At 38.1% G+C, this 23,769-nt stretch overlaps 2 protein-coding genes across 9 annotated transcripts in view; one reads left to right on the top strand and one right to left on the bottom strand.

Moving 5' to 3' along the window:
• PKD2L2 (polycystin 2 like 2, transient receptor potential cation channel) overlaps positions 1–2,698 on the top strand; it is a 38,085-nt gene extending 35,387 nt beyond the window's left edge. The window contains exons 13-14 of the mRNA XM_046666057.1: positions 867–979; positions 1,421–2,698. Of these exons, the coding sequence (XP_046522013.1) occupies positions 867–979; positions 1,421–1,517 (210 nt within the window). The 3' untranslated portion in view covers positions 1,518–2,698. The remainder of the gene's footprint in view (positions 1–866; positions 980–1,420) is intronic.
• A 138-nt stretch (positions 2,699–2,836) lies between these two features.
• FAM13B (family with sequence similarity 13 member B) overlaps positions 2,837–23,769 on the bottom strand; it is a 96,373-nt gene continuing 75,440 nt past the window's right edge. For 5 of the 8 annotated variants that reach the window (XM_046666049.1, XM_046666056.1, XM_046666051.1 and 2 more), the window contains 9 exons: positions 23,013–23,142; positions 22,335–22,416; positions 20,458–20,687; positions 18,500–18,583; positions 18,172–18,267; positions 8,099–8,182; positions 7,850–8,013; positions 7,207–7,308; positions 2,837–5,191 (listed from right to left, as the gene is read on the bottom strand). In XM_046666049.1, coding sequence (XP_046522005.1) covers positions 5,068–5,191; positions 7,207–7,308; positions 7,850–8,013; positions 8,099–8,182; positions 18,172–18,267; positions 18,500–18,583; positions 20,458–20,687; positions 22,335–22,416; positions 23,013–23,142 — 1,096 coding nt within the window. In that variant the 3' untranslated portion in view covers positions 2,837–5,067. The remainder of the gene's footprint in view (positions 5,192–7,206; positions 7,309–7,849; positions 8,014–8,098; positions 8,183–18,171; positions 18,268–18,499; positions 18,584–20,457; positions 20,688–22,334; positions 22,417–23,012; positions 23,143–23,769) is intronic. The other 3 variants (XM_046666054.1, XM_046666055.1, XM_046666052.1) reach the window with 2 other exon arrangements.

Below are 23,769 nucleotides of genomic sequence, written 5' to 3'. Positions count from 1 at the left end.
AAACAGTGTATGAACTTAGGCATCACCATTCTTTCTGAGGAGGGTAGTCAAACCATTATATAGGGATCCACTTTGCTGCCTAGCATGATTGCTGGAGCAGGGCAGTATCACACTGATTTACTGAGTCCTAGAATCTTATCTGGGTGCACTGTCTCCTCTTTCCCTCTTTTTCTAGGGCTGTGCCTATTTTCCATAACTTACAAGGCATTTTTTTTAAAGTTGGGAAAAAGGCATTTGCACACTAAAAGGGAAGTGGGTGGTAGTGAAGACAAAGCACAGGAAAGAACCCTTTAGGATCAGAGAAGGATACAACCACAAGAATTTTCTGGTATGAGGAGTATATTTTTGGGTATGTGGACAGATTGGAGTGCACAAATTGATGCGATAATTATGAAGAAGGGATTGGGATTGTTAGGTAAGACTGCAGGAGTCTGGCTGAGAAGCAGCTGAGAGGGCAAAGGATCCCACAGATGTACTTTGAAGTACATTTGCTTCATTAAAGAACAGAGGTACAGAAAAGAACATTTCAGCTTTGGCCAAGTGAAGAATGGAGAAAATCAGGAAGAAACTCAGCTGGACATGCAGAGGGGGAGAGGAAATGAAACAAGAATAAGCTGATATTTATAATTTTAAAAATCCCCTCACTCTAGTGCTAAACAGTTCTAACACCAAGTCCTCTGAAGTGACTCTGCTGATGCACAGACCTAAAAACCAGGCAGGGCAGAAAGGCAGTGAGGCTCAAAGTCACAGCCCTGGAGAACAGAGACTAGTTTAAGATTCTCAACTCTGTGATGCTTCTGTGCCAAAGACTTGAAATAGAGAAAAATTTAAAGGTTGCAGCCTATGCTTTTCCTCTAACTTGACAGGAGATTCAAAGTGCAGAGCGGATGAAAAAATGGAAAGCAAGGCTTGAGAAAAAGTACTATTCTACAGAAATTCAAGATGACTACCAGCCTGTCACTCAACAAGAATTTCGAGAGTAAGCATTTGTTCTAACCAGGATACTATGGGTTATCATGATATGGGGATTGAGGACATGACTTACACACATTATTTTCCTGAACCCAGAACCTTATTCTGTTGAGGCCACTTTTAAAATTTTTTTTACCCAACTTCAAACAGAAGGCACAAGACTCGATTTGTTTAGATGTAAGGTGAGGGTGAGGCCAATTGCTTTTATCCTTACATCTATAAATAATTGGAACTGTCATTTATACTTGATATGCATAGCAGATACTGTTCTCCACACAGATTTAGAATATTCGATCCATAACTAGCTATACCATGCATGTTTTAGGAGTTTAAAATACTATCTTCCCACTCAACGCGTTTCACAATAGGCATTAACAACCTGCTGTCTCTTTATGCATGAAAGTGTGTTACTGACTCATTCTCTACTTCCTCCTAAATTATCCTCTAGACTCTTTTTATATGCTGTGGAGTTGGAAAAAGAATTACACTACGTCAGTTTAAAACTAAACCGAGTGATGAGAAAGGTTTCAGCTCTACAATATTGAGAGAAGTGGAGGTGAGAATCTGTGATGCAAGTACTGACCATTCCTAACAAAGATTTATTCTTGTATTCTATTATTTCCTAAACTTGTCCCCATTTCAAGTACACTTTAAAAGTACTAAACCACCTATCATCAGGGTCATGATAATCATCAAATGATTGCCAGGAATTAAGTGCCCCTGAATGAGACCTACTGTACAATCCATGCATATTACCACATGCCTCCAGAGTATACACACACTGATACACACAAAGGATTTTATAACAAGATTTATTATTAAATTCTAGGGATGTGAAGGAAAAGTACAAAACAATGCTGCTTATAGTTCATGGGGCAGGTCTCTAATGAATAGATCAGTAAGTAGATAGAGACACTTTTCTCAATGTTACACAGAGTATACGAACCGTTGGTGCTCTCATCGTGTACCATGTTCTAACTTCCTCTGTCCATAGATAAATTAAGAAATGCTGAGGATTCTGGAAAACCATTATATAAGACCCCAAGTAAAATAATCTCACCTCCATTCTTCCCAATTTGAAGTCTCCCAGAAAAGGCCATAGCGCAGAACAAACTTGTCAACCACCTAGAGAAATTTCCCTAATATCTTCAAACTGGAAATTCATCTAGACACTTTCTAAAGTAATACATTTAACGTTTCCCAAAAGTGCTTCCTTGACTACTTTAAAAGCAAAATATATTTTAAAAAATAAAATAAAGGGCAATGTAAGGGTATCAGAGTTACAAGAAGTCAAGTTATGTTTGTAAGTGTAAATGAGGGTGCTGCAAAAGCCCTATCTGGATAGTTGGAAAGTTTTATATGGCCAGCATTTTGGAAACTGGAAGGAAATTCTGTTAACTTTTTTTTGGTTACATAAGCCCTCCTAGAAGAGCCAAATGTCCTCCTAGCCCAAGCAACATCATTTGACCATAGTAATCAACTTCCACACTGGTGCTCAAAGTCTCTGGATTTTAAAACTCGAATAAAGGAATTTTTAAATCTACCCACCTTCCTCAAGCCAAGCTCTTCTCTTAGAGACTGCACTTCAAGTTTTCTGAATGGGATAACTCACCACAAGAAAAAATGCCGACTATTCCCTCTGCATCTCCTCCCTAGATTTCCACAGGGAATCAACAACATGGCCTCTCCTTGTCTTACCAGTTCCCAGAGCTGTAGCCAGCCAAGTAGTCTGGTAACCTTGTTGTCCCCCTACAAGGTCCCTGGTTGGGGTACTTCAAAAAAGCCTAAGAACGTTAAGGCAAGGGAACACTTGAGGTCTCTTTTTTAACATCTAGTGAAAAAAACAAAAAACATTTACAATGACTTAGAACATTAAAGTTCTTTTATTACAAAAGTCTATACAATGAAGTGCCAGACACAGCAATGCAATTATACCGGTGGTCGTATATATCTATATATTATTTGTATATAGATATACAGTTTTTACTTGTACCAAAGTAAAACTATCACAAACTGCCTAATTCTACCACCTACTGCTCAACTATGACACACAATACTGTCACATAGCGTTAAGTGCTGCCATGCCACTTTACCTATTCTACTTGCAACCAAACATTAACAGTGAATATAACCAACATCATGAAGCAGCCGTTAATTCTAAAATGAAACCAGACAGGCCACTGACTTATAAAAATATGGTACTCATATAGATTTAGCATTATAAAGAAGGAATATATTATTTAAAACATTTAAATAGTGCATATGGACATTTTTGCATGTGGTATATAAAATAAAACATTCATATAAAATAATATACAGTGCACATTAAATTAGATGTTTGGATAGACTCCTGTCTAAAGACTGAAAGAAATTAATTAAATGTACACTGCATGATGGATTCAAATCAAAGTGATACACCTTTTGGTGTTTTCAATTTCACTTTTCTAGGTACACATTATGAACTTAGCTGTATAAAAGGAAACCACAAGAAAAGGGGTGGATTTAGTGCTTTATTCCCCAACTACATGTTCACTACCAACGAATATTCCCTCCCCTCAAAAAAGACATTGCACACACAGGTGAAATGTGAAGTACTAGAAATGCTACTTATTACCAAGCTACTTCATGTGCTTACTATGTTATAGTGCCAGAAGTCTGAGGTTCATGCTTACCTCACCTTATTAAAGGATGTTGCAAAAATCCATTTTTGTATGGAACAAATTGTTAATATTAGCTAGTTAAGAAAACCATGCATGAGTCACTGCATGCAAAACATGGGCACAGTCAAAGTAAGACACTTATCCATCCAAAAAAGCACCAGGAAAAAAGTTTAACACTTAGATCAAGCCTGACTGCATTATGCTGTTATATTGTTAGCATAAACAAAGTCACCATTCTATGAAAATGATTAGCAGAATACCAGGAGAGTACTTAAGAAAAGCCATGCAAAGCCAAGAAAAAAAGATGTTTATATGTATATGACAAGGGGCATACCACTATACATATTGTAACCAACTGCTTTAAATAGCATGTGAGCAAAAGGTGGTCCCTTTAGAGGATGTTTTCTTAATGGATTTTGCTGATTAAAAGTAAAAAAAAAGAAATGATGCAACCCCCCCAACGGTACATGTAAAAATGCAGTGGTATAGCCCTTGTTAAGAACAGATTTACTTCAGGCATAATGATTCTTTTGCCAGTTTAGGCCCATTTGACTGAACACACAAATCTGAGCACCATCAGAGTTCCTACATACTGACATGGCTATTTTCTCACATTATCTGGAGGTGGGTAGGGGGGAAAAAATGCAGGATCTAATCCAGACAAATCACATCATCACCAGCTGATAAACAGTAACTGAGGAAACAAACAGTAACTTAAGTCCCATAGGCAGCATGAGAAATGATTCAGTTCTGTGTGTGATGTGCGGTGTGTGTTTTCACTATACTAATAAGCAAGGTCACTTTTTGGTCTACCCTCTGATATCTTCATCCAGGAGCTGTGTGACCACTGAATTGCAAAATTTTGCTAACATACTACCTGCGAGAAAGTGTCACTTTGGGAATTAAACAGAAATGTGTTCCACAGTAGGACATGAAATTTCAGTTGATTTTGGTTTTCTAGGAAAACATTTGCATATGTGCATATTTATAGGCTTTTCTTTCAAATTTTCAGTCATTCTGTAAGAAAAAGGCAACCGAAGAATTCAATGTGAAGATTTTCCTCTCAATTTTCTTCAATAATGAAAAAATAATAATAATAAAGTTGATAATAACAAAAAGCTTGGATTTCCAAAGTTCTTGAAGTTGAAAGGATAAAACACTAGTCTTTTGCTAACAGGATGTATCTGTAGTACAAAACAATGAAGAAAACTGGATGTTTGTTAAAGGTGGAGAGGACAGTCTGTGGTTAATATGAAACATCATGCTCCCTAGAGAGGGTCTACTTACCCTCCCATCACATCTCTAGTGGCACCACACCCAGGTACAAAATGAGACTCTCTGAGTGCCTGACAAAATGAACTCAAGTACCAGCCAAGTACACGATGATAGCTTCAGAGAATACAACTGATTTTATGATGTTTTCAAGGAGCATATTTTATATTGATTTTGAAGAATCTTGTTTGCTGATAAGAACTTCAAGCAGTCTAAGTTTGGCTTTAATTTTCTTGTACTCCCTGTACTCCTCAAGCACTGGAACACGATCCTCTTTCTGGGCATTCCTAGGGTAGAAAATAAAATCTATAATATTCTAGAGATCATCTGGAAAATAAAGTCCCAGAAGTTGTCCTAATGTGAGACACAATGTTACCAAATATAAGTTCAAATAAAAAATTGTGCTGCAAGAAAAAAGATTATTGGACTAATTCCCCTCATGTCCAAGGAACATTTCTAAAATACTTTTTGATGCATTTCTCTACTGACAGATTAAATGATGCTATACTTATTATCAATGATCATTGTAGATAACCAGAGGTAACCAAATCTTTTAATAAGACATGCCTCGATAGCCTCTGTCAGGTCTGTGAGTGTAAGTGCTGGAGGGCTACACTGAGTCATTTCGTACATTTACTTAACTGTGGCTTCGGTGAACTGAGATGTAAAAGTAAAACATCATCTTACCCATAGCAAGCAAGTAGTTTTCCCACTTTATATTAATGACACAATGCAATTCAATCACTAGGTAAAGCATCAAACCATCCTAAGTATGATTGTAAACAAAGTTTTCTTCCAATAAGACAAAGAATTAGAAGGTACTTGGAAAATGCATTCCTACATTTGAGATTTTTTTAACCATTTCTTCCAACCTATACAGAAGACTCTCAAAGTAAACACATTCAGGAATTCTTAGTATAGCTATTGGCTTGGTAAGACCGCCCAGTTACATGGAAAAACTTTTCTGAGGCCTGAGATAACCCTCATTTCTGGCCACCATCTGAATTAGAATCTAGTTTTCTTACTTTTAAAAGAGGCTCACTGGGTCAACTGTGCATTACCCAGTTAGATAAAGGCATATTGTATTCAGGAGCCACATGACTGCCACACCATTACACACCTTGGAAATGAGCAGCCTGGAAGGACTCAACATGCAGCCTAAGCAGCAGCGCTCTCAAACTAATTGAGGATACCACTCATGTTACAGGACCCTTTCTAAAAGGAGAAATATCTCGTTTCACAAACACTTCCAAAAGGGTGAGGATGGAGAATTAAAAAACGAAGAATAACTGCCACTCAACCAAGCCTCCCTAGGACAACTTTGAAATATTTTATCAAATGTTTACTCCAGTTCTGACTTTTTCTGGTCATTAATAGCAGAGCTTCAAAGTATAAACAGGTGTTTTTCACTTTTATTTTCAATGCTAACATACTTATATGTGCAATTTATTTCTATTCCTATACAGTCATGTGTCAATTAACAATGGGCTACATTCTGAGAAATGCGTTGTTAGGCGATTTCATCATCATGCGAACACCATAGAGTGTACTGAAGGGGAACAAAATTTGCGACCCCAAAATGTGTCTCTTTAACATGAGGTTTATTTTTGACTGAGTATTTTTAAAAAACAAAAGACTCAGAAAATCTTGTTACCTCCTCCTTAAAAAGAATTCAGGTTAAAAAAACCTGTCTCAGGAAGTGAGCTATCACCTTAGCATAACATGACTAGGTGGCAGACAGGGAGGAAGGCAGAAAAGCCTGTTCGTTGGGCTCCCCTCTGTGTTCTTCTGTTTCTGTGTGGCCAAGCAAACACCTGATTTCCAAATGTTTACTCCTTTCCACCTACCTGTGAATTGTCTACCTTCCCTTTGAAGTCCCTGACTCTCCCCACCCCCAGTATCTTTTGCCTTTAGCTCAAGATGGTATTTAAGGTGAGGGTTTCGGCCATTTTGGCAAGTTATTCAGTTTTCCTGGGTTTCTCCCATGCATATATGTTATTAAACTTTTGTTTTTCTCCTGTTAATCTGTCTCCTATCAGTCTAATTCTTAGATCAGCCAGAAGAACCTAGAAAGGTAGAGGAAAATTTCTTCCTTCCCTACCATATTTACATAAACCTAGATGGTATAGCCTATTACACACCTAGGCTATATGATACTAATTTTATGGGACCACAGTCATATATGCAGTCCATCACTGACCAAAACATCATTATGCAGCGCATGTATATTCCTTTATTTTAACATATGGGCACTTGTGAATTTAAGGAGAAAGAGAAGTCAATTTTGTGATGCTCAACAAACCTTCCATTTTGTTGATAAAATGCTTCTTCAAATTCCCGTAATGTTTTACGTAGTTTCTTTTTTTCAGCTCTGGCTTTCCAAAGTTGTTCCAGTAATTCAGGCCTAAAATTGAGACGGGAAGAAAACATTATTGAAGGGGTACTCTTGATTCACTATGTTCTTAACAGTGGTTAGAACCTTGGCTGCAAACTAAAATGAGCTGGGAGCTTTTAGAACATACCAATGCCTAAGCTCCACCCCAGAGCAACTAAATCAGAATAGCTGCAGCTAGGGCTCTGCATCAGTACTTTAAAAATTAAATCCTTAGGTGATCCCAAAGTGAAGCTAGGGCTGAGAACCACAGCCATACACCCTATCAGGTAAAGAAGCTGACAGAGAACAAACAAACAACTCTCATCTGGTTCCTGCACTTTTTTATGTAGCAAATGTAGGATTTTAGTTTTTTAAATTTTTAAAACATAATAATGGTTAATATAGAAAATGTAAATGACAACATGTATTTGTAAATCACATTTTGTAAAAAGGACGTATCTCTTGAGCACTGTATTAATTCCCTCTAAATGCTCAATTATTTAAAACTGAATTTCTTGGCATGTATATTTTATTACACAAATAGGCTAAACTCACAAACCAGCATACATACATAGAAGCTGCTCGAGTACTTGACAACCGGAGATCCAGAGCCAGTTTTTCTTGATTTTCTTCAACATCAGATTCTGAGTTTTCCAATGAAGTCTGTGCCTGTACAGCAGTTCTCAAGATATCAGTTAACTCAGGGGACAGACTGACACCATCTTCTTCTTCTTCCTAAAAACATACCAAACAGGCCTTCACTGTTAGAAACTTTTTTCTTTAGGAAAGAGATCAGCAAATGATTTCTCTTAAAGATTACCTTGATTTCTTCAAAAAAATGTGCAGTTTCTCCTTCTATGATTGGCTGTAACATCTGACCCCTTCGCTTGGTGGACGGAGATCCCTGTAACATCAACATACAAATGATTTACATTTTAAGGTTTTAAAGTGTTCAATGAAGCTTCACTTCACCATGGAACAGATACTAAACTTTATTTTCAAAATCCTAACCATATGCTTTTAATTTGTTTAGGAATTCCATCGCAATTTTATTTTTGCTTGTATTTTCTTGTTACGTATGTATAAGAGTGATAAATGATAACTTATACCTAGGTAATTCTAAAAGAGTTTATTGAATAAATATTCTAAAAATTCTAAAAGATAAGAAAGCATTATATATAATTTATTGGGAGCATTGTTCTTGTTAACAATAGCTGTCAACTCTTTTGGTCTGAGGACCCCTTTATACTCCTTTTTAAAAAACGGAGCTTTGGGGGCCAGCCCCATGGCCAAGTGGTTAAGTTCACATGCTCCGCTGTGGTGGCCCAGGGTCTCGCCAGTTCGAATCCTGGGAGCTGACATGGCACCACTCATCAGGCCATACTGAGGCAGCATCCCACATGCCACAACTAGAAGGACCCACAACTAAGAATACACAACTATGTACCGGGGACCTTTGAGGAGAAAAAGGAAAAATAAAATAAAATCTTTAAAAAAAAAACAAGAAGATCCAAGATGGCAGCGTGAGTAGTCTTCTTTGACTCTCCCCCTTCGAATCTACAACTAATTGGACATTCATCACTTAACAAAGGATATCCATATAGCATGTCAGGACACCTGAGAGACCCACGCTGCTATACATCAGAAGACAGACGGACTTCCCTCCGGGAGGAAGTGGAGATAGGTGAAAACTCTCTGACTCCGACCCCCAAACAGCCTAGTACCTGCAAGCGGCGTTCTTCCAGCGGATGCCCCCAGAACATCGCCACACACCAAGGGCAGGAGGGAGCGCACACCAGAGGAGCGACGGTGGAAACAGGTGACCAGAGCCCTACCTAAGCCCCCCGCAATTACACCTAAGCCCAGAGGGAAGATCCAGAGTTACACACTGGAGGTGGCGGGGAAAACCCCTACCCGCCATTAGCGGAGAGGCCCCTCCCAGCATCCACAACGCCAGGAGGCTCCTGGAGAGAACCCCAAACAGGGCGGCGGCCTGCCAGCTGCCGCCACCAGCCCCAGTGACCGGGCTTTCACCTGGGTGGGGCTCTGGGCTACCGGAGATCTCCTGGGAGAGGACTGGGGCTGGGTGGAGCTCCGCGGCCCGAAGGGGAAACTCCAGAGTTCCGTCCGGGCAGCAGGCAAAGTCTCTACCTGCCATTAGCAGAGAGGCCCCGCCCAGCATCCACAACGCCAGGAGGGTCCCAAAGAGGAGAATCCCAGGCAGGGCAGCAGCCAGCCAGCTGCCACTGATCTCAACGTCTCTGGCTATCCCTCAGACAGGGCAAGGGGCTCCCCAAAATCCTAGGGGAGGGGACTGGGGCTGGATGGAGTTCCAGCGACCTGGCTCCGTGGCCCAGGGGGAAACTCTACAGTCTCATAGCAGCCTCAGCGATAGCCTCTGCACAGCACTAGTAGAGAGCACCCATCCGGCAACCACAAGGCTGGAAGACCCCGGGACAAAAGTAGCATAGCTAGGTGAGCTAACCACAGACTGCAGAAGATGCCCATAGCTCTGCTGTGACCCATAGTGGACAAGTGAGATTTTGTGGGCGCCAACAGTGACAGAGCTGCAAATATAAGTGATCCTGCCCCTTGCCACTGGGAAAGCCCATAACACTGCTGCAGACCCTAAGGAGGGGGCACGTCTAGGTGGTCTGCAATAGTAGGCACCAGCAGCCTGAAGCCTGCTTGTGATGGCCACCACAGCTGAAGAGGGAACCCGCAGGACCACTGTGACTGTGAGGAGGGGCCCAGGCCCAGTTAGCAACAGCTGATAGGGTTCCTGGTTGGTGCAGTATAAACAGCTGTTCCCCCACCACACCAGCAGAAACAAGTGGAAGCAGTAACTAAACTCTATCTCTATGCAGAGGCACAAATCTACACCATCAAGCAATATGAAAAAATATATTAAATCTCCAGAACAGAAGGAAAATGACAAATACACAGAAAACAATCCCAAAGACAATGAAATATATAACCTAAATGATGATGACTTCAAAACAGCCATCATTAAAAAACTCAATGAGTTAAAAGAGAATTCAGATAGACAACTCAACGAGTTCAGGAGCTATGTCACAAAAGAGTTCGATACTATAAAGAAGAACCAAACAGAAATACTGGAAATGAAGAACACAAGAGAGGAGATTAAGAAGAATCTAGACGCACTGAACAGTAGGGCCGATAATATGGAGGAAAGAATTAGCAATTTTGAAGATAGGAATATAGAAATGCTGCAGGGAGAGGAGGAGAGAGAACTAAGACTAAAAAGAAATGAAGAAACTCTCCGAGAATTATCTGACGCAATTAGGAGATGCAACATAAGGATTATAGGTATACCAGAGGGAGAAGAGAGGGAGAAGGGGGCAGAAAGCCTATTCAAAGAAATAATGGCTGAGAACTTCCCAAACCTGGGGAGAGAGATGGAACTTCATGTGACAGAAGCCAATAGATCTCCAAACTTTACCAATGCAAGAAGACCAACCCCGAGGCATACAGTAGTGAAGCTAGCAAAAGACAACGACAAGGAGAGAATACTAAGGGCAGCCAGGCAGAAGAAATTAACCTACAAAGGAACCCCCATCAGGCTACCAGCAGATTTCTCAGCAGAAACTTTACAGGCTAGAAGAGAGTGGAATGATATATTCAAAAATCTGAAGGACAAAAACCTGCAGCCAAGAATTCTCTACCCAGCGAAAATATCCTTCAAATACGATGGAGAAATAAAAACTTTCCCAGATAAACAAAAATTAAGGGAATTCATTGCCACAAAACCTCCTCTTCAAAAAATGCTCAGGAAAACCCTCATTCCTGAAATATCAAAAAAAGGAAAGGGGCTACAAAACCAAGAGCAAAGGAGATAAGTAGAAGGACAACAACAGAGAGTAGGAGCTCTCCATCAGAACAGACTAAACCATGGGACAAGAAACAAAGGAAATTGAAGAGAACCGGAAAACAAGACATAAAATGGAAGCGGTAGGCTCCCACATTTCAATAATCACTCTAAATGTAAATGGATTGAACTCTCCAATCAAAAGACACAGAGTGGCAGGATGGATCAAAGAGCAAGACCCAACAATATGCTGCCTCCATGAAACACACCTCAGCCCCAAAGACAAACACAGACTCAGAGTGAAGGGATGGAAGACAATACTCCAAGCTAAGAATGAACAAAAGAAAGCAGGTGTCGCTATACTAATATCAGACAAAGTAGACTTCAAAGCAAAACACATAAAGAAAGACAAAGAGGGACAGTATATAATGATAAAAGGGACTCTCCACCAAGAAGACATAACACTTATAAATATATACGCACCCAACACAGGAGCACCAAAATTTGTAAAGCAACTCTTAATAGAACTAAAAGAAGACATCAACAACAACACAATAATAGTATGGGACCTCAACACCCCATTAACACCAATGGATAGAACATCCAGACAGAAAATCAACAAGGAAATTATAGAACTAAATGAAAAATTAGACCAGATGGACTTAATAGATATATATAGAACACTTCATCCCAAAACAGCAGGTTACACATTCTTCTCAAGTGCGCATGGAACATTCTCAAGGATAGACCATATTTTGGGAAACAAAGCAAGCATCAATAAATACAAGAGAGTTGAAATAATATCAAGCATCTTTTCTGATCATAATGCTATGAAACTAGAAATCAACTACAAGAATAAAGCAGAGAAAGGTGCAAAAATGTGGAGACTAAACAACACGCTACTGAACAAACAATGGATTACTGAAGAAATTAAAGAAGAAATCAAATATTATCTGGAGACAAATGAAAATGAGAACACGTCATACCAAATCATTTGGGATGCAGCAAAGGCAGTCCTAAGAGGGAAATTCACTGCAATACAGGCTCACCTCACTAAACAAGAAAAAGCTCACATAAGCAACCTCAAACGACACCTAACAGAATTAGAAAAAGAAGAACAAACAAAGCCCAGAGTCAGTAGAAGGAGGAAAAGAATAAAAATAAGAGCAGAAATAAACGATATTGAAACAAAAAAGACAGTAAAAAGGATCAATGAAACAAAGAGTTGGGTCTTCGAAAAAATTAACAAAATCGACAAATCCTTAGCCAGACTCACCAAGAAAAGAAGAGAGAAATCTCAAATAAATAAAATTAGGAATGAGAGAAGTGAAATCACAACAGATACCAAAGAAATACAAGGGATCATAAGAGAATACTATGAAAAACTATATGCCAACAAATTGAACAACCTAGAAGAAATGGACAAATTCCTAGACTCTTACAACTTCCCCAAACCGAACCAGGAAGAAATGGAGAATCTGAATAGGCCAATCACAAGTAAAGAAATAGAAAGAGTAACCAAAAACCTCCCCAAAAATAAGAGTCCAGGACCAGACGGCTTCTCTGGAGAATTCTACCAAACATTCAAAGAAGATTTAATACCTATCCTTCTCAAACTATTCCAGAAAATTGAGGAAGATGGAGCACTCCCTAACACATTCTATGAAGCCAACATCACTCTGATCCCCAAACCTGACAAGGACAACACAAAGAAGGAGAACTACAGGCTGATATCACTGATGAACATAGATGCAAAAATCCTCAACAAAATTCTGGCAAACCGAATACAGCAATACATCAAAAAGATTATACACCATGATCAAGTGGGATTTATACCAGGGACACAGGGATGGTTCAACATCCGCAAGTCAATCAACGTGATACACTACATTAACAAAATGAGAAACAAACACCACATGATCATCTCAAGAGATGCAGAGAAAGCATTCGACAAGATCCAACACCCATTTATAATAAAAACCCTCAATAAAATGGGTATAGAAGGAAAGTACCTCAACATAATAAAGGCCATATATGACAAACCCACAGCCAACATCATACTCAATGGACAAAAACTGAAAGCCATCCCTCTGAGAACAGGAACAAGACAAGGGTGCCCACTTTCACCACTCCTATTCAACATAGTACTGAAGGTGTTGGCCAGAGCAATTCGGCAGGAAAAAGAAATAAAAGGAATCCAAATAGGCAATGAAGAAGTAAAACTCTCACTGTTTGCAGACGACATGATCTTATATATAGAAAACCCCAAAGAATGCTTAGGAAAACTATTAGAAACAATCAACAGCTATAGCAAAGTTGCAGGGTATAAAATCAACATACATAAATCAGTAGCATTTCTATACACTAACAATGAACTAACAGAAAAAGAACTCAAGAACTCAATCCCGTTCACAATCGCAATGAAAAGAATAAAATACCTTGGGATAAATTTAACCAAGGAAGTGAAAGATTTATACAATGAAAACTACAAGACTTTCTTGAAAGAAATTGATGATGACATAAAGAGATGGAAAGACATTCCATGCACATGGAAGAATAAACATAGTTAAAATGTCCATACTACCTAAAGCAATCTACAGGTTCAACGCTATCCCAATCAGAATCCCAATGACATTCTTTACAGAAATTGAACAAACAATCCTAAAATTCATATGGGGCAACAAAAGAGCGCGAATTGCTAAAGCAATCCTGAGTAAGAAAAACAAAGCCGGAGGCATCACAATCCCCGATTTCAAAACATACTACAAAGCTACAGTGATCAAAACAGCATGGTACTGGTACAAGAACAGGTGCACAGATCAATGGAACAGAATTGAAAGCCCAGAGATAAAACCACACATCTATGGACAGCTAATCTTTGACAAAGGAGCTGCAGGCCTACAATGGAGAAAAGAAAGTCTCTTCAACAAATGGTGCTGGGAAAACTGGACAGCCACACGTAAAAGAATGAACATTGACCATTCTTTTTCACCATTCACAAAAATAAACTCAAAATGGATCAAAGACCTAAAGATTAGGCCTGAAACAATAAGTTTTCTAGAAGAGAATATAGGCAGTACACTCTTTGACATCAGTTTCAAAAGAATCTTTTCGGACACTATAACTCCTCAGATGAGGGAAACAATAGAAAGAATAAACAAATGGGACTTCATCAGACTAAAGAGTTTCTTCAAGGCAAGGGAAAACAGGATTGAAACAAAACAACAGCCCACTAATTGGGAAAAAATATTTACAAGCTACTTATCCGACAAAGGATTAATCTCCATAATATACAAAGAACTCACACAGCTTAACAACAAAAAAACAAACAACCCGATCAAAAAATGGGCAGAGGACATGAACAGACATTTCTCCAAAGAAGATATAAGGATGGCCAATAGACACATGAAAAGATGCTCATCATCACTAATCATCAGGGAAATGCAAATCAAAACTACACTAAGCTATCACCTTACACCCGTTAGATGGGCAAAAATATCCAAAACCAAGAGTGACAAATGTTAGAGAGGTTGTGGAGAACAAGGAACCCTCATACACTGTTGGTGGCAATGCAAACTAGTGCAGCCACTATGGAAAACAGTATGGAGATTTCTCAAAAAGTTAAAAATAGAAATACCCTATGACCCAGCCATCCCACTACTGGGTATCTATCCTAAGAACCTGAAATCCACAATTCCAAGAGTCCCATGCACCCCTATGTTCATCGCAGCATTATTTACAATAGCCAAGACGTGGAACCAACCTAAATGCCCAGAAACTGATGACTGGATAAAGAAGATATGGTATATATACACAATGGAATACTACTCAGCCATAAAAAAGGACCAAATTGTTCCATTCACATCAACATGGATGGACCTTGAGGGTATTATGTTAAGCGAAATAAGCCAGAGAAAGACGAACTTTATATGACTTCACTTATAGGTGGAAGTTAACATATAGACAAGGAGAACTGATCGGTGGTTACCAGGGAAAAGGGGGGGGGGGGGGGAGGGCACAAAGGGTGAAGTGGTGTACCCACAACATGACTAACAATAATGTACAACTGAAATCTCACAAGGTTGTAATCTATCATAATCTTAATAAAAAATAAAATAAAATAAAATGAGAGGACAAAAAAAAAAAAAAACAGAGCTTTGGGGGCCAACCCAGTGGCATGGTGGTTAAGTTTGCATGCTCTGCTTCAGTGGCCCAGGCTTTGCGGGTTCAGATCCTGGGTGTGGACCTACACACGACTTGTCAAGCCATGCTGTGGCAGTATCCCACATACAAACAAATGGAGGAAGACTGGCACAATGTTAACTCAGGGCACATCTTCCTCAAGCAAAAAGAGGAAGATTGGCAACAAATGTTAGCTCAGGGCCAACCTTCCTCACCAAAAGAAAGAAAAAGAAAAGAAAAAGCTTCACTGAAATGTAATTCACATACCACAAAATTCACTCTTTAAAGCGTACAATTAGTGGTATTTAGTATAATCACACAGTTGTGCAACCATCACTGCTACCTAATTCCAAAAATTTTATCACCCCAAAAAGAAATCCTGTATTCATTAGCTATTACTCATTTGCCCTCTCACCCTAGCCCTCTGCAAACACTAATCTATCTACTTTCTATCTCTATGGGCTAGCCTATTCTAGATATTTCATATAAAAGGAATCATACAGTATGTGGCCTTTTGTGTTTGGCCTCTTTCACTTAGCATGTTTTCAAGGTTCATCCATGTTGTAGCACGTATCAGTACTTCACTCTTTGTTATGGCTGAATAATATTCCATTATATGGATATACCACATTCTGTTTATCCATCAGTTGCTGGACAGTTGGGTTGTATCTACATTTTGGCTATTATGAGTAATGGTGCTATGAACATTTGTGTACAAGTTTCTGTGTAGACATACACTTTCAATTCTCTTGGGCATCCCTGGGAGAATTGCTGGGTGATATGGTAACTCTATGTTTAATGTTTCAAGGAAGTGCCAACCTGTTTTTCAAAGTGGCTACACCATTTTACATTCCCAGCAGCAGTGTGTAGGGTTCCAATTTCTCCACGTCCTCGCCAACACTGTTGTTATCTGTCTTTTTGATTATAGACATACTACTGGGTATAAAGTGGTATCTGAATGTGGTTTTCATTTGCATTTCCTAATGACTAATGATACTGAACATCTTTTCATGTGCTTAATGGCTATTTATATATCTTCTCTAGAAAAATGTCTATTCAAATTCTTTGCCCATTTTTCAATAGGGTTATTCATCTTTTTATTATTGGATTGTAATCATTTGTTATATATCCTGGATACAAGTCCTTATCAGACATATGATTTGCAAACATTTTCTCCCATCCTGTGGGTTGTCTTTTCACTTTCTTAAGTGTCCTTTCATGCATAAAATTTTTTAATTTTGATAAAGTCCAATTTATTTTTTCTTTTGTCACTGTGTTTTTGGTGTCATATCCAAGAAAACATTGCCTAGTCCAAAGTCACAAAGGTTTATTCTTCTATTTCCTGAGAGTTTTATAGTTTTAGCTCTTACATTTAGGTCTATGATCCATTTTGAGTTAAATTTTGTGTGGGGTAAGGGTCTAAATTCATCCTTTTTTTGCATGTAGATATCCAGTCGTCCCAGCACAATTTGTTGAAAACACTATTCTTTCCTATTGAATTGTCTTGGCTTAACTTTTAGACTTCAAATTTCTCTTTATGATAATCACATCTAGGAGTCCATAAGATCTAGAAATGCTTCCTATAGACTCAGTTTTTAAACATAAACCTGTAGAATTCTAAAATCGCTTTCACAAAGAAATTCAAAGACTATTTATACTACTATGGAATTGTGAAAATGTCAGTGACACACAAAAATACCTTCTAATCAAAGGATAAAATCTGTATTAAATAAACTGTCTTATGTGTAAAGAATAACCCATACAGGATTCCTTGTTTAAAGAAAACTGATTAAACAAGACAGTGTTGAGAGGACCAACTGAAAAAATGGCCAATTAAAACATAATCCATTTGTCTGAGGGTTGACTAGAAAGAGCTCTGAAGGCCAATGTGAACCTTGTAATAACAAGCAGTGAGGCAGACAGAGCCTGCAGGAAACCCCTATGCAAGTGGCTGCTGACACAGAAATGGCCTGGAAGCCTAACCAAACCATAAGCTCCAGTGAATTAATTCCTAGGATGATGCAGAATGGGCTACATTCTGTTTTCTATTTGAGCCTCAGAGAAATCTAGAGCCATACTATCTAATGGTTAATTTGGGGAAAGTACTTAACTTGCACCTAAGTATAGAGTCTCCATTTTTCTCTAAAAATGAACACCAATATGAATAAGCATTATTTTAATAGATTCTTTCATTAAAAATGAACTTGAAAAAAAATCAGTTTATAGTATTGTGCAATTAAGAGCACACCATAGTGACAGCCATCACAAAACTGATATATTTTTCAAAGATGTGAATTTAAACGGAAAGAAACTAGGTGAGGGTCTGAAATATGAGTTTTTTAATTCCACAAAGTAGGTGACCCTGGGTACATCACTCCTGAGCCTCAGTTTCATCAACTGTGAAATGAGGCTATCATCTGCTATGTGTTGTGACTTAACTTGTCAGAATTTAATGACATAATCATACATAAAAATGCTTACAAAAAAGCCTGGGACAGACCAGCCCCACGGCCTAGTGGTTATGTTTGGTGCTCTCTGCTTCAACGGCCCAGGTTCAGTTCCCAGGTGCAGACCTACACCTCTGAGTGGTGGCCATGCTGTGGCGACCACCCACATGCAAAATAGAGGAAGACTGGCACAGAAGTTAGCTCAGGGCGATTCTTCCTCAGCAAAAAAAACAAAACAAAACAAAACAGCCTGGGAGACAGTAGCAGGCACTTACTATTACTTTCCTATTCTTTTAAAAGGAGTAACCTCACCTTACATATACAATTCTTGCTACCTTGGCTGTTTATCTCTCCAATGTACCACCATAATAATTTTCTTTTAAAGGGTAGATCTTGGTAAAAGGAACTAGATAAATATTTGTGTGTTTTACTTACAAGGACAGGAGTGATGCTAGCTCTTGTCAGCATCTGTTTTACAAGTCTATATCTATCATAGAGAGGTTTAACAATGTGCCTTTCTTCCCTGGTCACCTGAAGCAAGAAAAATGGAAATTACCTAGTCATCAGAAATCTAAAATGTCCAAAACAGTAAGCAATGACTTTCCCTCCAATTTTTAAAAAGTCATTTTAAATAAGCAGGCAATCTCCAAAATGTAGGACACAATGCTCTATAAAACAGCTCTGAAGACTGTAGGCTACAAAAGTGATCCATGCTCTTTTTTAAGATAGAAAATCAAATCTTTTTTAGCAAGAGAGACATTACCGGCCTTCCATGTTGACTTTCATAGTAAAGAAGACTTTTCTGGAGAGAAGTTTTCTCTTCTACCAAATGATCTTTTGTCATTTTCTAGAATTAAAAAAAAAAAAAAAAAACTTCTATTGGCACCATCATTATTCTCCTCACCCCTACAATGTAAATAATTAGGTTGAAAGGGCAGCCCATCACCATTCTAGCCTAAGCTAAGAATACATCGGTTGCTTACAGATTTGCAAGTAATATTTTTCAGTGTCCTGTAGAATCTGGTTTTCTAATAAGTAGGTACCAATCCCCTTTGGTGGCTTGATTTATATTTTATCTGAACAAGTTGTGAATACTGGCTTAGCGACCTTGGGTGAGTTACTTAACCTCTTTTTTGTTCAATATCCTAATCTGTAAAATGGGGATACTTCACTCTACCTCATAGGGCTCTAACAAGGACTAAATGAGTTAATTTATGTTGTACAATCATTTACAATAGCGCCTACCTAGCACACAATAAGCACAGATAAATGCCTATTATTTTATTTAATTTTGCACATGGTCTTTTATTGACATTATAACTGAAGTTTTGTGTGTGTGGACAGACACACACACACATGCATACACAGCACAGGTCTTATAATCCAATATTTCTCCTAAACTATTAAGAAAGTCTAGCAGAAGTATAGTAGAAAGACCCTGGAAAAAGCTCAACCGTGTCAATATGTGACTTCAGACTTCTACTCTATGACCTCAGTTTCCCTTCATCTGACAGTGTCTTTACACTGCAAGTCTTGTCTCATACCTTTTAGTACTCTAAAGGATAGAGTAGGCAGGACACCCCAAATTTATGTGCCCATAGAACCTTCCCCACTTTGTTCCATAGGACCACTTTTTAACATCCCAATGAACTAATGTTCCACAGATTACCCTATAACACTAGACCAAATAAACTCTCTATTTATTCCCAGGACTAGACAATACTACCTTGTTTCTCACCAGAGTGAAATTAGAGGTAAAAAAAAAAAATTCAATGAATAGTATCTTCCTTTAACAATATCACTTTATTTACGTACATTCAGTAGAGGATAGCTGGGTGTAGACTCTGTAAAACATTGTGATTTCAGCCTTAAGCCTGAACCTTAAACCTAGGATAATCAATCTGAATAAAGCTAATTCAATCAAAATCATTTATAGGAAAAGGGGAGGACAGGAGGTTGGTCTAACATCAAATAAAAAAAAAAACAAGATAAATTGGGGAGTGGAGGAATTAGAATTTCTAATCCAGCTCTGCTCAAAGGAGAGTAAGACTCTATTTAGATGGTAAGAGAGGTGTACTCTGTTGTCAGGATAGGAATGCACATCAGGACTCATCACTGCCTGGACAAAAGTTCACCTGAGACCATCCACCTCTGTATTCTCCCAGCAAAACTCATCTGATACATGATTTGGGTTGCCAAATGGTTTGACCAGGACTGCCCTAGGCATGGCTTTACTGAGTGACAGTTCTTCAAAAAGAATTCATGCATTTAATCCTCAATAACAACTATACTATGTTAGTATTTTAATAGACATAATCACATCCATGTAAGTGAGAGCTATTGACAGGACTCAGTGGCAGAATGCACATAATATAACCAGTCAGGGCCTGGCAGAAGCTAAGAGCTCAATACATATAACTATTAAGATACAAGGCGAGGATTCAAATTCAGGTATGTTTCATGTTCTTTACATATTCATCTTGCCAAGTGCCTCCAAAACAAACGAAGAGATTGGCACTCTAGTTTTTTAGTTTTATTATTCAGTCCCTGAATGATGGAGCACTTCTGGCATGCTGATAAAAACATGTTTCTATATCTGCAAGTTTGGGGAGCAGACTCAGGCCAGTCAGACTACCTAGACATCTCTATGCCATTGTGTAGTTATTTGGTTTCAGAGACTCTAAAAGCTAGTCTGGGCAAAAATAACAACCCCAAAATTACTTTGATATCTTCTGGAAGACATCTCTCAACCCGTTTTTCTTTCAGTCTTTTCAGAATAAGTTCAAGTGTTGCTTCCTTAGATGGCTTCTTCTCCTTCTGAATGACCCTGGATTCATCTTCATTCTCTTCATCTTCATGGTCTAGGGAAGAGCCAAAGCTTTTTGGAAGAGTGTTACTACGTGGACGTGTCTGAGGTACAAATTCTCCATCAGAGGTTTTGTGTTTTGCATCTACATTTCAGAACCAAGAGGACAGATCAGTAACATTGATTTTAGTTACAATGCAACTAGGTCAAAAGAGTAAGCAAGATATACTATACAACAGGAAAGCACGTATTAAGAGCACACAGGCTCAGATATTTCAAGATCACATGAAATATTTAAACTTAAATTTTATATATTTTACATATATATATATATATATATATATATATATAGCAAGAGACCTCTGATATTCATTCTTTCAACCAATATTCATAGAATGCCTACTATAAAGTCAAACACTGGAGACACAGTAGTAAACAAACAAACATGGTCCCTGTTTTCATGGAGCATATATTCAGAAAAGTAAAAACAAACACAAGCAATCAGATTCATAAAATAATTTCAAAGAGTGCTAAGTGCTATAAAGAAGATAAAATAGGATGGTGTCACAGTGCTAGAAGGAACATGCTTTGTGGAAGAGCAACTACGTTGGATGGGACTGACAAAGGTGGCCTTTCTGAGATGGTGACGTAACAAGGAATAAGGAGTTAACTGAGCATAAAAGATTTAGGGGATTTAGGAGAAGAGCATTACTCCCCAGTGAGGCAAGAGCTCGTGCAAAGGCCCTAAAGCGTAGCATGTTTAAGGAATAGAAAATGAGAGGAAAATGATTAAAATGGGCTAAGGGCAGAGTATGCAAGGCCTTGAAAGCCATGATAGGGAGTTTGGACTTTATTCTAAGTGGAAAGAGAAGCTCACGGAAGGGCTTTGAAAAAGATAGTAACGTAGTTTTTTAAAAGATAATTCTGGCTGCTATGTAGAGAATGGACTGTAGGACAGTAAGAGTGGGAGAAAATTGGGAAATCAGCCTACTGCTAGTCAATTTACTAACACCCACTAGTAATACACACAAGGTAATGCTTTTCACCAATGGCTGGAAACTGGCATTAAAGAAGAAAATGCTTAACAGAATTGTAGGGGAAAATTCTAAACAAGAGGTAAAAGAACTTATCTTAACCACAGATTATCAACTCAGTGACAATAAGGACACTGTCTTCTTGTTCACTGTTACAGTCTCAGATGTCTACAAGTACTTGGTACTTAAAGATACTAAAAATTTGTTGAATAAATTCAAATGAATAAACCAGAATGTGATGCTCCAGATTATAAATCCACAGTACTTGGTAAAGATAATTTTTTATGTTATCAATAGTTATTACAAAGCATGCTCACTAAACACTCACAAGGTAGATATGCCTTAGCAACTGCTGTACTGGGCTGACAGTAACACGAGACCTGGGTTTTGATTCAAGAACACTTATAATTTAGTCTTTGTAATATAAATAGTTCATTATGATCAGATATTCTTAGTCTTAGATGAAATACCCATCAAAAATGAAAACTGCTTAATATATTAAATATATTTCAGATAAACTTTTATCACCTATTAATATACAATCTAGGGCATCTTTCAAAAGAGTATTACTAATAAAAACACAGGAAAGACATTTGGAAGAATATAATACAGTACCGCAACCTGGACCATAACTAAGAACGAACAAAAGGAAACTTTTTTTTTACAACTATCAAAAATTATAACTATAATTCTCAAGGACATTATTATAAAGAATATTTTTTAACACAAATACATTACAAAAATGGCACATTCTATACCTTTAATTTGCTTCCGCAGTTTGGTAAGCTCTGTCATCCATTTTAATACCTTTGGATTGGCTGCAATATCACTGTACGAGGGCTGAGAAATTAAGGAACAGAATCACTGACACCTTTGTGGTAAGCAATTGTTATTAATTTATTCCTAAATAATATTTACAACTCCCACAGCAGAGATTTCACTTGATCTTCATTTCATCTTACCTTATTTTAAGTAGATAGAGCAGGATATTAAGTAAAGCTCTCAGAGCAGGCTCTAGCAACTGGCTGAAGCCATATTTGAAGATGAGTCTTCTGACTCCAAGTATAGGACTCTTTCCACGTTACATGTTCTAATTATTAAATCAATCTCTCTTTTCCCCACACCCTTGTACTTGCAGGTTTTGAGGGAGCAGAAACAGAATTAACATCATTTGTCAATGTAAAGTACTTGCTTTAAAAATTCTACAAGCTGTTTTACAATGGAAGTGTAAAGATGCAGTGGTGCAATGGCAAGAATACTGGCCTGGAAATCAGGAGGCTAAGGATCTACACAATCTCAGACCTATACGATCACTATTTCTCTGGGCATCTCATATTCCTTATCTCTCCCAGGAAAGAGATGGACTAATGCTCTCCAAAGGACCTCTTCACAGTTCTAACAGATCCACCTCACGCTGGGCAATGCTACAAACTTACTTTGCTATTTCTTTCCCTTTCAAACTGTTCCTCGAATTGTCTGATTTTTTTCTGAAGTTTCTTGACCAATTGATATGGTGTTCTGTCTTCTCTTTTTTCATCTTTTGAACTAAAGGATGATCTTCGAATCCTGAATTAAAACAAGAGGCAAACACTGTGTGTTAGTTAAATTTTCAAGTTATCAATACTATATCTCTTACTGCCCTGATATAACATGATATTATTACCAAAAGTCCCAAACACTAAAGGACAGGTAGTAAAAAGGAACTTACACTACTGCTTCACAAACCACAGAATTAGCTAACACAAGTCGTGATAAAAACAATCTGGAATCATTCAAAAGTTGTTTGGGAAAAGGCAGAAAAGAAACAAAGATATCTAGCAGCTCAGAGCTCTTTAGATGTTCAAACCACAAAGGAAAGGTTTGACAGTCAATAAATTTAATTTAAAGTTTTAACAATAAAAGCATCAGGGACTGGTGAGCTCCACCTGCTGCTTCCCTTCCAGAGTTCCGGATTTCAGTCATGAATGAATCAATGAATAAATACATGGTGAGGAAATGTCTTTTAGGGAGCAAATCCCCAACACTGCACCTCACTGAATGCAGAATTTAGGGGCCCAAAAAATAAAAAATTACAAAAACATGCTTCAGGAAATAGAGGAGAAAGTTTTGAGCTGCAGATCTACAGGACACAATCTCTTAAAGGACCTGGGTACATAATAGGAATCACTTCTCATAAGTACATAAAAATTACAT

This window comes from Equus quagga, chromosome 7 (assembly GCF_021613505.1).
Source record: "Equus quagga isolate Etosha38 chromosome 7, UCLA_HA_Equagga_1.0, whole genome shotgun sequence".
Classification (NCBI taxonomy): Eukaryota; Metazoa; Chordata; class Mammalia; order Perissodactyla; family Equidae; genus Equus; species Equus quagga.
The sequence above is the reverse complement of the archived record's forward strand: the minus strand, read 5'-3'. Positions and strand labels throughout refer to the sequence as shown.